Source organism: Strigops habroptila, chromosome 2 (assembly GCF_004027225.2).
Source record: "Strigops habroptila isolate Jane chromosome 2, bStrHab1.2.pri, whole genome shotgun sequence".
Lineage (NCBI taxonomy): Eukaryota > Metazoa > Chordata > Aves > Psittaciformes > Psittacidae > Strigops > Strigops habroptila.
The window spans coordinates 26418934-26434002 of record NC_044278.2 but is presented as its reverse complement, the minus strand read 5'-3'; the positions used below and the strand labels follow the sequence as shown (position 1 = coordinate 26434002).

The window sequence follows — 15069 nt, the reverse complement described above, 5'->3', positions numbered from 1 at the left end:
CTTATTAATCATCTCCTGGCCTAGGCTGAAGACTGTGAGTGTTAAGTTCAGGCTTGAGCTCCCTGTGTCTTTGGTTCCCATTCAGTCTTCTACCTCTTGGATAGTAACTTGGCTGTGAAAAAATGCAGTGTGGGCATAGAAATTAAAGTTAAACCCGATTTTTACAGAGGGAACAAAGTGTGTTGCCTGCAATCTATTGTTGCCCAGAGACTAGAGAAGATGGAGATCACTGATAAGTTGCTGTCACACTTAGAAGAGCTCATCTAGCACTGGACTGAACTCCCCTGAACATTAAGGGGTTTTGCATGTTCTGTCGTGTGCTGCTTTATGTGCAAATTATTTTGTGTTCTGGAGTATAAATACCAAATACCATATACATTTAAAAATAAAACCCAGCAAAACTAAAAACCTAACCAAACCAATACTAGAAAGCACCCTCTTACAAAACAAAATTGTACATGGAAGAGACTATTTGGAAACATTATTCAGAGTGTTTGATGTATTGTAGAGGGTACTCACACTTCAGCAAGGAGTTTATTTCAACAGTTTACATAGTTTATTGAGTTGCCCCATAAATAGTAGCAATTTTGACCCTTTAGAAAGATAGTATAGCACCTTTTTAGACAGTTGCAGAGCAACATTAGAGTGAAGTATTAGTCTTATTTATTGAAGAAAATTTGGAAAAAATAAGAACCAAATTACTGACTAATACAAATGAGTACAGTTCACTTTAGTCTTCATCACGTTTCAGTTAGCACAGTTTGATGACATGTCAGCTGATGGCATTACTTCCTTGCTATATGTAATGGTGTAAACTGTCACAGCTTTTTTGTCTTCAGGCAGAGATACCACATTTCAAGCGGTATCAAGTGGCCTGGGTTGGGCCGCTGCTCAGAATTTGAGTATTAATTATACAGTTACTTGACCTTGACTGTGAGCTCCAGCTGGTAAACTCTGTTATGGATAGTCACATCATTTTATTTATTTGTTTCATTTCTGTAGGCCACTTGCTTGGGCTTTCCCATGATGACTCCAAATTTTGTGAGGAGAACTTTGGCTCCATGGAAGATAAGCGTCTGATGTCCTCCATTCTGACTAGCATTGATGCCTCAAAACCCTGGTCCAAATGCACTTCAGCAACTATAACAGAGTTTTTTGATGATGGTCATGGTATGTATTATCACACCTTGTGTCAGCTACACATTAGTTTTTACTGTGTTCTGTTTTTTGTTTATAAGAACATTTTATACCAGCTTGTTCATTCCTTGCTCATCCTCAGGACTATCTTGGAAGTGCTTGCAAAACAAGGCAAAGGTCTAAAAGGCTGGCAGAGTCTTGCCCTGCCTTTGCATAGTTCAAATGCAAGAGAAAAGAGAGAGTTGATGGAATGTGTGTTGGCAATAATTTGGTTTGGAACATGGAGAGGTTTTTTTTAGAAGCATGAAATTATTCTTGTCTTCCCAAATGCCACAGATATGAGCTCAGAGAGTATTTTAAACAGAGGATACAAGGAAATGGCTTTTTCCTCACAGAAATTAAATTGGGTGATATGGTCTACTTAGTGTTAGACTACAGATATGAGCAAAGTGTATGTGTTCTTGTTGCTATTAATTACATTTATTATGTTTATAATGCCGTTATACTTATTACATTTATAATACCATTGTATTTATTATGGTTATGTAGAGGGGCTGTAAGCAAGAAATAAGACTCCTTTGTGCTGTATATAGTAAAAGATTACTTCTGCCCCAGGAACTTACCTTCCAAGTCATGTAACTAATATTGTTAAATATGTCATTTACCCTTTGGAGAATAAGTGCAAAATTTTCATTTTCCAAATGTAGTAGTAAAAAAGCATAGTCTTCACTTCTTAATGATTTTTAAAGTCTTCATTGTGCTCCCAAAGCAACTGCAGTTCTTAAACAAACCATTCGAATTCCAAAATGATGAGATAAAAATGACATAATTGAGTGAATGGATCAAGTTGTTATAGTAACCAAAATGCTTATGGATAAAAAGTATGGTATGTCTGCTGAATGTAAAGGTTTTCTTGCTTTTAAGTATTTTGTCAGCTAATTTCAGTGCTCTCTGAAATATTTTCTCCCATTTTCCTCTATTTGAGAATGACTTCATTTTTTCTCACAATTTTATTAGATCCATTAATCTGTACTGTCCCGGTTTATGGTCCATATTGCTTTGGCATTGACTTAATATTACCAAGTTAGTTTCCACATATGAAGAGAACTTTTCTTTTTGAGGTTAGTTACTGAGGTACAGTTCAGTTCACTGGGGTAAAAAAAAGGGACCTCCCTTGCCGCCTTGCCATCCATGAATGACCTCTTAGCGCAAAGGACTCTGAACTACATTTCCTCTTCTGTTCCTCTCCTGCTGCAGGTGAACAGAAAGGTTGTTCTCATTATTTTTCTTTTTCTGTGACCTGACTTCTCTTTACTATGCATCCAGCTAGCTACTTTCCCCAACAATCAAGAAAACAAAGAAAGCATTTTTCCCACCACTTCACCTTTGGCTCGTTTGTAGCTGGGTAGATGCTTTAAATTTGGACCCTTGACCATGAGCTGGACTCAGTCTCAGTGTGAAGAGAGGGTAGGGGGGGCTGTAACAATCAGTCCTACAGGTCTCTGCCAGTTTTTTTCAGTAAAAGTAGATAGGAGCTTCACATCCTTCAGAGCTGCATTATGGTCTCCTTGTTCATCATGAGTGCTGACTTCCTCCTGTACAAGAAGTTGGGCAGTCCTCAACTGCTGACACTTTTCACAAAGTCGCATATTCTTTGCTGCACGTAAAAGGCTTAGGAGCTGTCAGTCTCTTAACAGATGGGTTAGGGTACATAACCCTTTCTAATGCTCATGAGTAGTTTTTACTCAGGCATGTAGTCTGAAAGAGTTATTGATATGATGAAATAATTTATAGGACTTCTTGTCAAATCGAGGTCCATAGTCCTCTGGGAATTAATTTTATTACTGATGCTATTGATGTGATTTCAAGCATACAATGGCTAGGGAATCTCTTCACTTGATAAATCAGGCCTTCAGAGACCTTTTCTAATTAATAGTTTTCCTTTTCTGTTAAAGTTTATAATTTTTCAATTATTTATTTTAAATCAAAGATTTGTCTTAACAGAATGCAAACACTATCTGTGAAGTAAAAATGGAAATCAGTGATTTAAATTCCACTTTCTTCAAATTATTGTGCTGAAATGACATGCGTTATTTTAGGAAGGGAACTTCTGGTTTTATTTTCTTCTTCCAGCCAGTGAATGAGCCATAGCTCCATAATTCCCATTTGTAGTGTACACTGAGCATACCAGAAACCACAGGATCCTAGTAGAGCATGACACTGCCTTTCAGACTGCTTTGGGCTGATTGATAAAAAAACAGTGCAGATGTGCCATATGTCCATGTTTCCTTCAGAATAAGCATGTCCATGCTTTTTGGGTTGCTCATTTTTTTCCTTAGCTGGGGAAGATGTACTGTCGTACAGTTGCAGTGTTTTCCCTCCCTCTTTGTTTTCAAGAAGGAGCTCCCCTGCAATCTTCCCATAGGAAGAAGAAAATCCTATGTCTCTCAAGTGCCACTAGGTAGAGGAAAAAAAACCTTAACCAATTCAATTGTAGTTTTGAGCGGTGCTGCAGGCATAGTGTAGAAAAAGAAGGCAGAAAAAAGCAGTTGCAACAAAAGGATACTAGGCCTTCTTTTAGGATTTTTGTGAGTGGATTTTGCACAGTCACAGGAACCTTATATGGGAAATACTGAACAAGAGGACACTCTTCTATTCTTTGATAGGCCATGTAAGCCCAGTTTGCACTAGGCTTTTGGTCTGAATGGGCATGATCTTATGAATTGTGCTTTGTGACAAACAAGTCATGGCAGCATTGGTGTGAGGAAATAAACAAAGTGCATTATCTGCTGCTCCTTGTGGGTAAGCATAATGAAATGTGAATGAAGTCCAGAAGTTTGGATCTGTGAGCAGTATTCTATTGCAAAAGTACAGTCAATGTCTTATCAAAGCTTTAAGTAAGTTTCCCATATAGATTTTTCACAGTGTATTACTGTAGCAGAAAACATTATTCTTGACTCTCAAATTCCTTAACATCACTTTATCAAGTACTGATGTTCCTATTTTCTAAATTTGGAATGTCGGGGAGTGGACTCGTCTTATAAAATGTGGGTATTTACTATGTATGTAGCTACTCCTAACCTGGGTATTTAAGTTCCCGTCTTAGTGCAGAGGGATTTGATCAATGGCATCAGTGGTTTGACTGATCTCATCGCCTGCATTGGTGGTGCTGAATTACACCGTAAACTAGTTTGCCTGAGTAGTGAAACATCTGACAACTGACTGAGTTGCACACACTAGCATTACATACAGCTAAAGTCAGCTAAATAAATCCCAATATAAACGGCTTGTCCAAAGTCAACCAGGAGGTCTGGGAAGAATCAGGGTGCCTGATTCCCTCTCTCTTGAGGCCCACTTTGAGAACTATAAACATCATTGTCATGATATCACCATTTGTTTTACACTCATGAGATGACCCCAGACAGCAGTTCGACATTTAAGAAGAAAAGGCTTATTAGTGTCCAGAAGACAGTGACATTTATTTCCATCTGCTTTTAGCCAGCCCTCTCCTAAGGTACTAATTGCCTTTATTGTCATGCCAACCACTGTGCTGTCGTGTGATTGCTTGCGATTTATTGTGTTTATTAAGAGTGCTCGGTGCTCTGTGCAATCTCTATGCAAGGACTATTTCTATTTTAATTAATTTATATCCTGGTTATCTGCTTTGCACACGTCTTTGGCTGCCTTTTTTTCAAGATATATTACACATAACATTGAGAAGAGATAAGGAGATGGCTTAATTAACACTGTCATCAGCCAACAATGTTGCTCAATTGCAGGGCACACAGATGTTCTTTCATGCTCAGGACAAAAAATGGGAATACCAGTGTATAAGTGTTCTGTATGTTGCAATCTTATGTAGTGAATTGAAGTCCTTTCTGCCCTCTCAACCAGGAGGCCCAGGGCAAACCATTCTCCAACATCGAAACTTTGTCTTTTCTTACCATTACAAGTAGGAGGTTGGATGAGTTGGTGGTAAAAACACCTGCACCTCGTTGCAACCTGTATAAACATAGACACTGCTGCTGTCTATAATCTATAAATGTAAAGACCTGTTTCACTGGGTTTTTTTCCCTGTGGGGAATCCTTAGGGACTTTTGTTGTCTTCAGTTTTGAATTTATCGTGTGGGTTCAGCTGGAACACCTGGCTTTATAGAAATTATACGTGTTTCCTCAGAGCAGTATTGGTTGGTTAAGGAGAAGTTTGGATCTCATTCCCCTATGTTCTGTTTGTTATTCACATGTGAAAGGTATTCAAATGGTGTTAACTGAAACGATTGAGAGATTAAGTATGTGTAAGGGTATGACTGTTTTTTTTTCTTTTTTCTCTAAATTTATATGTCTAGTTCTGTCAGTCATGGTAGACCTCAGTGATGGGCAGCAGTGTCTGTCATGGTGAAATTAAGTGTTATTACAATGTTTCAAAATATTGAATAACAGTTCCACTTAGGAGTTTGACAAACTGCAGTATATACACAATAGTAGTGTAGACTACACATGCTAGCGTTTTCCCTAACACTGTACTAGCTTCCTCCCTCATCATAAGATATATGAAGTAGGACTTCCGCTGTTACTTACTTTTACAAAGTATATTTTTGACAACAACTTTTGCCAATTATGTCCTTTATAGAAACTCCAGAAAGAAAACCTGTGCTTCCTCACTCCTCACTATGTCTCTAATACTTGCACTACAACATACCTTGAACACTAGGGTACTTTTAATTATCTTTATCTCATGGCACTCAGATTATCAGTTAGCATTGGCACACCTTGTCTGCACTAAAAAAGTCATCATAATCCAAATTAAAGGTAAGGCTAGGGTAAATCAGGGTCATCAAAGGACAAATGAAACAGGTTTAACAAGATAGAGAGTTTTTTTGGTAGTAAGTGATTATGCAGAAAGAATTTTTGGCTGATTTGGCTAATTGGCATTAGTCTTTAAAGCTGAAAAAGAACAATTGCAGTGTGTTCTGGAGGGAAAACCCAAGCCATTGAGAGGTGGGGTATTTGATTTGTTTAAATTCACTTCCATAGCTTGATATTCTATTCCTTTTTATGTAAATACTGAGGGGTTTGTAGCCTTTTTTTCACCCTTGATCCAACTGAAGAATGCTGGTGTAGGTTCCAAAGTGAGGTAAATTGTGGTAAGTTATTTTGGCCAAGGATAAGCGAAGCTTGCCCAGACCACATATCCCTTTCATGAAGTGTAAAAGAGGTTACACTGAATAAATAGTTCTGCACATCAACAAGTGAGGTTTTCAATAGTAAAAAAACCTATAAAATCTATCAGTAGATCCTTTAGAACACAAATGTAAATCCTCATTTTTAGAGTGTGCCAGACAAATCTTGACACCTGCAATATCTCAAAACACATATACAATTCTTTGTGTATGCTATTTTATCTTTTTTCTTCTCTTATTTATGTATTTTTATATAAAATGGATAGGCTTCTTCAACCTAATTACAGAAGCAGTCAAGTACCTTTCCTTACAAGGCAAGACCAGTCCAGATTTACCACCATTAGTTTTGATATGCAACTTATATTTTTTGTTTGACCCATTGGAGGTTTTTTCCTTCTCTTACCCCTGAAAGGTCACAGGGACCTGAGTAATTCTCATTTACACCCTCAGATTGGAAATAGGCAGCCCGACACTGGTACGCTGCTGGATGAGACCACAGTTGCAATAGCATGACTAGGAAATGAGTAATAATAGGTTGGTTTGCTCTTTTAGGTAACTGTTTGCTGGACCAACCAAGAAAGCACATCCTGGGGCCCGAGGAGCTGCCGGGACAAACCTACGATGCCATTCGTCAGTGCAAACTGGCGTTTGGATCTGAATACACAGTGTGTCCCGGTATGGATGTGTGCTCTCGCCTCTGGTGTGCAGTTGTGCGCCAAGGTCAGATGGTTTGTCTGACTAAGAAGCTGCCTGCTGTGGAGGGAACACCATGTGGAAAAGGGAGGATATGCCTCCAGGGAAAATGTGTTGACAAAACCAAGAAGAAATACTACTCAGTAAGTTACCAGCTGTAACCCCAGGGAATTTTAGAAGGCATGCTCCTCAAAGGCGCTGATTTTTGTGGGAGTGAAAAGGACTTTATGGAAGTCAGATCGAAAGCTTCCTTATTTTTTTGCATGTAATTGGAGTGTTATTGGTGAGAAATATAGGAAAAACACTGCTGAGTTTCAGGAAGCATGTTTTCTCCTTGAAGTCTGAAAGCCTTCATTCCTGGAAAACTGAGAGAATCCCTTCAGAGTAGAGGATTTGCCCATTCAGTAAGTCAAGTCTCAGGACATACAGAAGGATTGTCAAGGACCTATTCTCAGCTTCCTGGCTTCTTGGCAACAGACTGTGAGATAAATTAAATCTATAAATCCAATTTACAGTCCTTATCTGAAAGGCCTCGGGGCCCTAAACTAGTGAAGAGAAAGGTGGATGACATTCATCTAGAATGTAATTTCTGGAGCAGAAAAGTTTGTACCTCCAGTGACAGAGTTCTCTCTGTCAACTTTGTACATCTGAAGAGTCCTGAGGCTCATGAGAACTGACAGCTGCACAATTTACTGGGTAGACAGTAACACTGCCCCTTCTGTTATACACACAGAAGAGGTACAGACTTGTAGAGATTTATGAAGATATTTGCAAACGATGAGAGTCATTCAAATCAAGATATAGCCCTTACAATACCCTTTTTTATGGAATTATATACTTCTACCTGCTGTTGCAATACTCTTTCTAGGTAGCCAATTTTAGCGGAGTTGCAAACAATATCTGACAACTCCATCTCTTGCCAGTAATTCAGAGTAATACCTACACATCCCAATAATTGCATTTAATTAATCATAGATTAGCCTTATGAACACATTCTGGGAGCAGAATCCTTTGGAGATAGTTTAAGGGGTTCTATTGGTAGGAATAGCAGAAAATAAGAGTGCAGCAGATGAGACTGTGGGCACTATTTCTGGTGCATGTGTGTCTTCCATGAAACAGGCTGAAGGTGGCTGTGCAGACCAAAACCTAGTTTTGCATTTGCATACACAGTGCCAAATGAGATATCATCAATGTGCAGCTAAAAGACAGAAATTTGCTCTGTGGGAGAAAGAAGGCTCCTAAGACCTGTTAAGCCTCATTAAAATGACCAAGGGATTGCCTTCAATTCAACATTAGCAGTGTCTTTGAGATGTAGCACCTTTATTCACACTTGGATGATATCCTTACCTCCCACTGTTCCACATATTTCAGGCTTCAAGTCATGGTAACTGGGGGTCCTGGGGACCTTGGGGACAGTGCTCCCGTACCTGTGGTGGAGGAGTTCAGTTTGCTTATCGTCACTGCAATAACCCAGCTCCTAGAAACAATGGCCGGTACTGCACTGGCAAGAGGGCCATCTACCGCTCCTGCAACGTCACACCCTGCCCAGCAAATGGTAAGTGTCTTCGTGCCAAAGTGTCTTCACGCTCCAGCCTCTGTGCTCATAGATAGTAAATGTTGAACGTCTACTGTGAAAGGAAACAACAAAGGTCCATTGTAGTTTCTCCAAAATATACTTACCAAGGCAAGACATTCATCATTAATACAATGCTGTAATTCTTCCCCCATCCCCACCCTGACGCCATACAGAAAGGACACTTGAATGAAAGAAATTTCAGTCCTGGAAAATGAACTGTATGAAAACTTTAGTCCTTTTATGCTTCTTAAGTCGTGGGAAGATTTCCAAGCTAAAACAGTTGAAGAATTTGAAGGCCAGTTCTAAGTAAAGAGATGAAGTGATGTAACTTAAAAATTATGTAAAAAAGAAATTGGAATAATAGATGGTCATAATGATATTTGCAATGTGGTCTGAAATAGTCACTAATGATGTGAATAATTCTACAGCTAAATCTTTTCGACAAGAGCAGTGTGAAGCAAGGAATGGCTATCAGTCTGATGCAAAGGGAGTCAAGACATTTGTTGAATGGGTCCCCAAGTACGCTGGAGTATTTCCTGGAGACGTTTGCAAGCTCACCTGCCGAGCCAAAGGAACTGGATATTATGTGGTGTTTTCTCAGAAGGTAATGGCATCTCCAGTCATGATTTCATGCTCCAGTTTAGAAGTATCCTGTATCTTAAAAATCTTTTCCTACAACAAGGGAAAAGAAGTTAATCATATGATTCAAAGATTTAACTGTGTGATTAGATGTAATGGTTTGATCCACTGGTTATACATTAGGACCATAATTGGCCTCTAAAATGAAGTAAGTTTTTCCACATCTCAATATGTGGATACTTGAAAAAATACGGGCCTCTTAGTGCACTCTGCACTAGTTTGTCTTCAGTAGTGGATAAAGACATTTCTGCCTGGAGAGTCATCTGTCATTATGGGGTTTTCTGGGGGAGAAAGAGCACTAATAGTAAAACAGTAAGTTTTACCCTGAATTATGTTAAGAGAGTTCAGAGTAAATCTTATGGAGCCAATTAATATAGAATAATTAGCCAATTAATATAGATGTGACTTGTGGTCAGTTTGTTATATCAAATGCATTTTGAACTGAAATCTCCCACACTTATACTTGCAGTTTTCTGCCTCTAAATGTTATGACAGTAACATTTAGATGTAAATAGCCCAAATGTAAGGCTATCTACAAGTACTGTCATTGTTATTATTAATAAGCTGTGAGATCATCATGAAAGCCAAGGTCATTTTAGTGTCTTACAGTGGAGTTATCTGTCATTTCTTTCAGCCCTTTGCTAAATTTTATCTGCTTTTCTGCTGGGATGTTAGAGAAACTCAGTCTGGTCTGTCAGGGTGGGTACTCTGTTCTGAGTAGGTGACAGAAATAAGTAGCTGGGTTTTGCTAGCCAGATTCACAAAAAGCAAATCTTTTCCATGGTAATTTTAACTAACTGTCATTTGATTGCCCAGGTAACTGATGGTACCGAATGTCGACCGTACAGTAATTCAGTCTGCGTGCGGGGAAAATGCATCCGAACTGGTTGCGATGGCATCATCGGTTCAAAGCTCCAGTATGACAAATGTGGCGTGTGTGGAGGAGACAATTCCAGCTGCACAAAAATCATGGGAACCTTTACCAAAAAGAGGTATCGATCTTGAGTCTTAGTAAATGAATCTTCTTGTGCAAATACATTGCTATGTACTTACTTACTTTCTGTCTCTAAATGCAATTTACTTTCATATGCAAAAAGTACATTGCCTGTGCTTTATTGCACTTTCCAGATGTTTACAGCTGGCACCTTAACATTATCCTGAAAGTGGCAAATAATCAACTGGCAAAACACTGCACCCAGTTCATTTCTGACACAAAGTGCCAGTAATAGAGGTGAGCACTCCATTAATAGGAAGTTTGCCTGGAATAAGGCATGCTAATCTCACTGTTAGATGGCTTGTGGTTTCTAAAGGAGAGAGGAAAGGGAAGAGAGGAGTGAATCAGGAAGTTGTTGGGATCAGATTAATCTCTCTGGGTATCTCTGAAACTCTCCATTTCCAGATGATGCTGGGTTATCAACTTACATGCTGAGAATGTGTTTTATCTCATCAAACTTTGAATGACAATGAGGATATCCTACCTGATTTAGTGACACGGATTCCTTGTATAGCTAGCGGAGAGAAGCAGACTGCATTAGGGCACAGCTGTACAAATCTTCCTTAATTGCTAGAAGTTGAGAGGGATTATAACCTAAAAATACCTTTTCACACTGCTGAGTATATATGGAGCTTAGATGACTAGATGAAATGTCAGAAGTCAACACAGGCTCAAGCATGGTATTTGCTATATCCCTTCATGTCCATTGGCATATCGATCTCCAGAGAGACTTCTTTTTAAGTCAGAATATTTATAGCAGTTATCCATTGTCCTGTCAGAGTTTAGCTTTTAACTGTAATAAAACTTAATACAAGTAAAAGAAAAGGAACTGCCTCCATGGTTCGCCTTAACCACATTGAGGGCAGCAGAAATCTTTGTACTGAGATACCAATGTCAAGGAAGTCTGCTTTCTCTCTGAACTCTTGTTTCCTTCCCTCTTCAAGTCTTAAGATGCTTAGAAAAAAGAGGATTTTTAATTAGCATTTGTATAGATTCCAAGGTCTCAAAGGACTGCTGTAGTAATCTACTCTTAGAAACTTGCAGTTGACAATTTCTACTCAGCATCTGTGACTGCATTAGTGTAGTCTTGTATAATGTACATAAACTTGATTTTGGTTTATATCTTCCAAATTCTCACACATATCGAAAGCTATGAGAAGTTGGAATCTGACTCCAGAAACTACTTTTTATTTCTATACATTTTGACTTACTGATTAATAGCTCTCAAAAATGGCTTTGAGAGTCAATTTATTCTAAAAATAAACATAACTAACCTTCCTCCTGGTAAACCAATGATTACTCACCAAAGAATGCTAAAACACCTCCACCAAAAAGAATGACTTTCCGTCCAAATTTGTAATTATATAAACCAAATCTTTTCTAGTTTGTAAATATTGAAATGTCTGGGATGTGGAAATGAAGAAGACAGTGTGAAATATACTTCATGAGATTCAGTAATGATCTTTGTACTGGAATCCAAGCTCCAGCAAAAATGTTACATGGACTCCTTGAATTTCAGTGAGGCCAGATTTGTAGCATAAATATACCTGGAGAAATTATGTTATAATTATCCCTATGAAATTGCCATCTTAGTCCTCAAATCATGCCTTTAACTGAAATGAGAGGGGTCAAGGAGTAAAATATTCATTCAACTTCAATGCATTAAAAAGGTTGCCCCATTTAGAAAGTAACAGTCAACCTGTAAGTGCCAAGTTCTAACTTGATTTTGACTGAATTTTGGAATGACAAGGATTTATTTTTTCCTGGAAATACTGTTTGAGACAATTCCCTTATGTTAATATGTAAGTGTTTAAGGCCAGGCTGGATGGGGCTTAGAGCCTGGCCTAGTGGAATGTGTTCCTGCACATGGCAAGGAGGTTGGAACTGGATGGTCTTTAAGGTCCCTTCCAACCCAAACCATTCTGTGATTCTATGAGTCTGTGAGCAACTGACTTTAAAATAAAACCCTTTAAAATAAAACCCTCATTAAAATAGTGAAATCTTAATTGTCTGAAAACTGTTTTTACATATGAAACGGCAGTAGCTGTAGTAAAATTATCTTTTCTCCACCAAAAAGTAGCAGCTCCTACATTGCTGTCTATTATAAACCAAACTATAGCAATCTATACATTCAGTGTACAGGGAAACTATTAAATGTACAAGGGGAAACTAGTATTTCCCATTGCAGTCGATTGCCATAACATTTGTACTTTTTTTCTTTTAAAGCAGTCAAAACATAATCTTCAGGAAAACTACTTCCTAAGAACTTTTTGTAAAAGGCTTTAAAGCCAAATTATCAGAAGTTGGGAATTAAGGCTGTATGTGCTTCTTTGTGCACATGGAGTGTTACAGTTCTTTGTGCAGACCACTTGAATTCTACAGCATTGCTTTTAGTTTTTGAACAAATGATATTGTAACTTTAATATATGTGCATGTAAAAATGTTAGCACAAGGCTGTAGACCAGAGTACCCCCAGCCTTTTTTTCACACCATATTCCTTCAGCTTTATGGAGGTGCTAAATCAATGGAGTTTTAGTCATTGTCCCATAACTGCTGGAAATAGCAGGGGAATAGCACAAGCATTTAATCTGTACTCTCTGCAGTCTCTACTTGTGCAGCCAAAAATTCTCAAAATTAGCAGTCTGTTCTTTAAACATTCCCAAAGGAGACCCTTTCACTTTTATATCATTTTAGTATACTTTATCCTTCCTTTTTTCTTAGAAGTTTCAGCACTAAACTTTTCAGATTTGAGATACTTGCAGAATGGCTTTGTCACAGGTTTAGAAATGACAATACATGTCTCCAAAGTCCATCTGGTAGCTTATGGCTATGTATGGTCTTTAGATTTTTTCTATATATCAGTAAAGTTAAAACAAATAACATACTTGAGATAGTGTTAAGTTCCAGCACACTTGCAGGTTTTGATTGCTTGTCACTTTTGGTAGAAGAGTTAAGTATCTTTTTGCAAATCTGAATTAAGATACTCCATAAGTAGCAACAGAGAGAACTCTGTATTGGTACAAATGAAACGTTTGAGTGCACTTCATATTAGACACGTGACAATTAATCTTTGGCTTTATGTATTTCAAAGTAAACAAATTTTTTCTTGGTGATCAAGATTATTTTTAAATGTTCCCAAGGTACCTCTACCCAGCTGTTAGTCTGCTCATACTTTCCTTAATCATCATTATAGCAAAGACAGCAAGAAACAGCTGTAACCAATGCATATCTCATTATCTTTTCCTTGGCAGGCAAAGCGTGCATCGTATTTCATATCTCCCACCCTTTGCTGAAATATATAAGCTATCTGTTATTTTTCATTCCTCTTGTATCTGACTCTAGTAAAATTGTTGCTAAAGCTAAAGATTAAGCAATTTGAAATAAGTGCAGTAGAAATTTCTTCAAGAACATGAAGAACAATACAATAGACAAACAGTGGAACCTGGTTAAATTAATCTTAGATGACCCTCAAGCCAGATGGATTCAGGACTTGAACTAAAATGAAGCAAGATGTGTTATGCCAGTGACTTCATTAGGTGTTGCAGTAAGACTTGAGGCTTATTTCATGATAGCTACTGAATACTCTTTTTTTTTTTCCTCATTCAGCAAGGGCTACACAGATGTAGTGAAAATCCCAGAAGGCGCAACGCACATCAAAGTTCGGCAGTTCAAGACTAAGGACCAGAGCAGGTTCACTGCCTACCTGGCCCTGAAGAAGAAAAATGGTGAGTACCTTGTCAATGGAAAATATATGATCTCCACTTCAGAAACGATCATTGACATCAATGGGACTGTCATGAACTACAGCGGCTGGAGTCACAAAGATGATTTCTTGCACACAATGGGACACTCTGCGACAAAAGAGATTCTTATCGTGCAGATACTTGCGACTGATCCAACTCAACAAGTGGATGTCCGTTATAGTTTCTTCGTGCCAAAGAAGCAAGGGCAAATGACCAACTCTGTCACCAGCAGTGGCAACAGCAGCAAAGTACCTCCACAGCTCATGCAACCCCGCTGGGTTACGGGGCCGTGGCTTTCTTGTTCTCGAACATGTGACACAGGATGGCACACCAGGACTGTCCAGTGCAAAGATGGGCATGGAAAATTAGCTAAGGGATGTCTTCTCCCCCAGAGACCATCAGCATTTAAACAGTGCTTGTTGAAAAAATGTTAACCTGTGGTTGTGATCTTCTTTACAAGAGGTTCGATTAAGCCATTGTTGACATATTGGTATTAGGTCTGCCCAGACAGAGAGAAGCGAAGGCTTCAATGTACTTACATACAGTCTCAAATTATGGGCAGAATCTGCCTATTTGGACCAAATGAAGATGTGCACTGCTTTAAATAATAGTAGGGTGATCTTAATATGTCAAAAAACTAAGCATCAAAGTTGTTACAAGCCCTCTGTGTCTGCAAAAATATAAAATAAAATAATGCAAAAGAAATAAAACTAGTGAATGGAGGATCCTGGGATATTTGAAGGTTACAGAATCATCTCCCCTTTTTCGCCTACCTCTAATACAGTATATCCTTAGAAAACATCACATGTACCCATGATACCACAGTAGCTTATTTTATACTGTTTTGTAAATATCTTTCATTTGGTATGTCACTTTATATCACTTGGTTCTATTAAAAAATCAAAAGACAATAAGCAAATTGACCAAAGTATATCTGCAGCCCTTGAGGACTTGGTCCATTCTTCAGAAAGGGCTGTAGATGTTTTACTGGAAAATTAAGAGCTTGCTATTGGTTTTAAAAAGTTATACCTTTTGGTTCTGACAAAAGGAAACACATTTTCATACTAGGAATTTCCTGGCAGCAGATCATTATTCTGTGACAAATAC

At 38.3% G+C, this 15069-nt stretch overlaps 1 protein-coding gene across 1 annotated transcript in view; it reads left to right on the top strand.

Annotated features, from left to right (window-relative positions):
* The window catches only part of ADAMTS5 (ADAM metallopeptidase with thrombospondin type 1 motif 5), a 42073-nt gene extending 27208 nt beyond the window's left edge, over positions 1 to 14865 (top strand). The window contains exons 3-8 of the mRNA XM_030476662.1: positions 1003 to 1170; positions 6870 to 7153; positions 8382 to 8565; positions 9015 to 9190; positions 10042 to 10217; positions 13826 to 14865. Coding sequence (XP_030332522.1) covers positions 1003 to 1170; positions 6870 to 7153; positions 8382 to 8565; positions 9015 to 9190; positions 10042 to 10217; positions 13826 to 14396 — 1559 coding nt within the window. The 3' untranslated portion in view covers positions 14397 to 14865. The remainder of the gene's footprint in view (positions 1 to 1002; positions 1171 to 6869; positions 7154 to 8381; positions 8566 to 9014; positions 9191 to 10041; positions 10218 to 13825) is intronic.
* Positions 14866 to 15069: the final 204 nt, after the last annotated feature.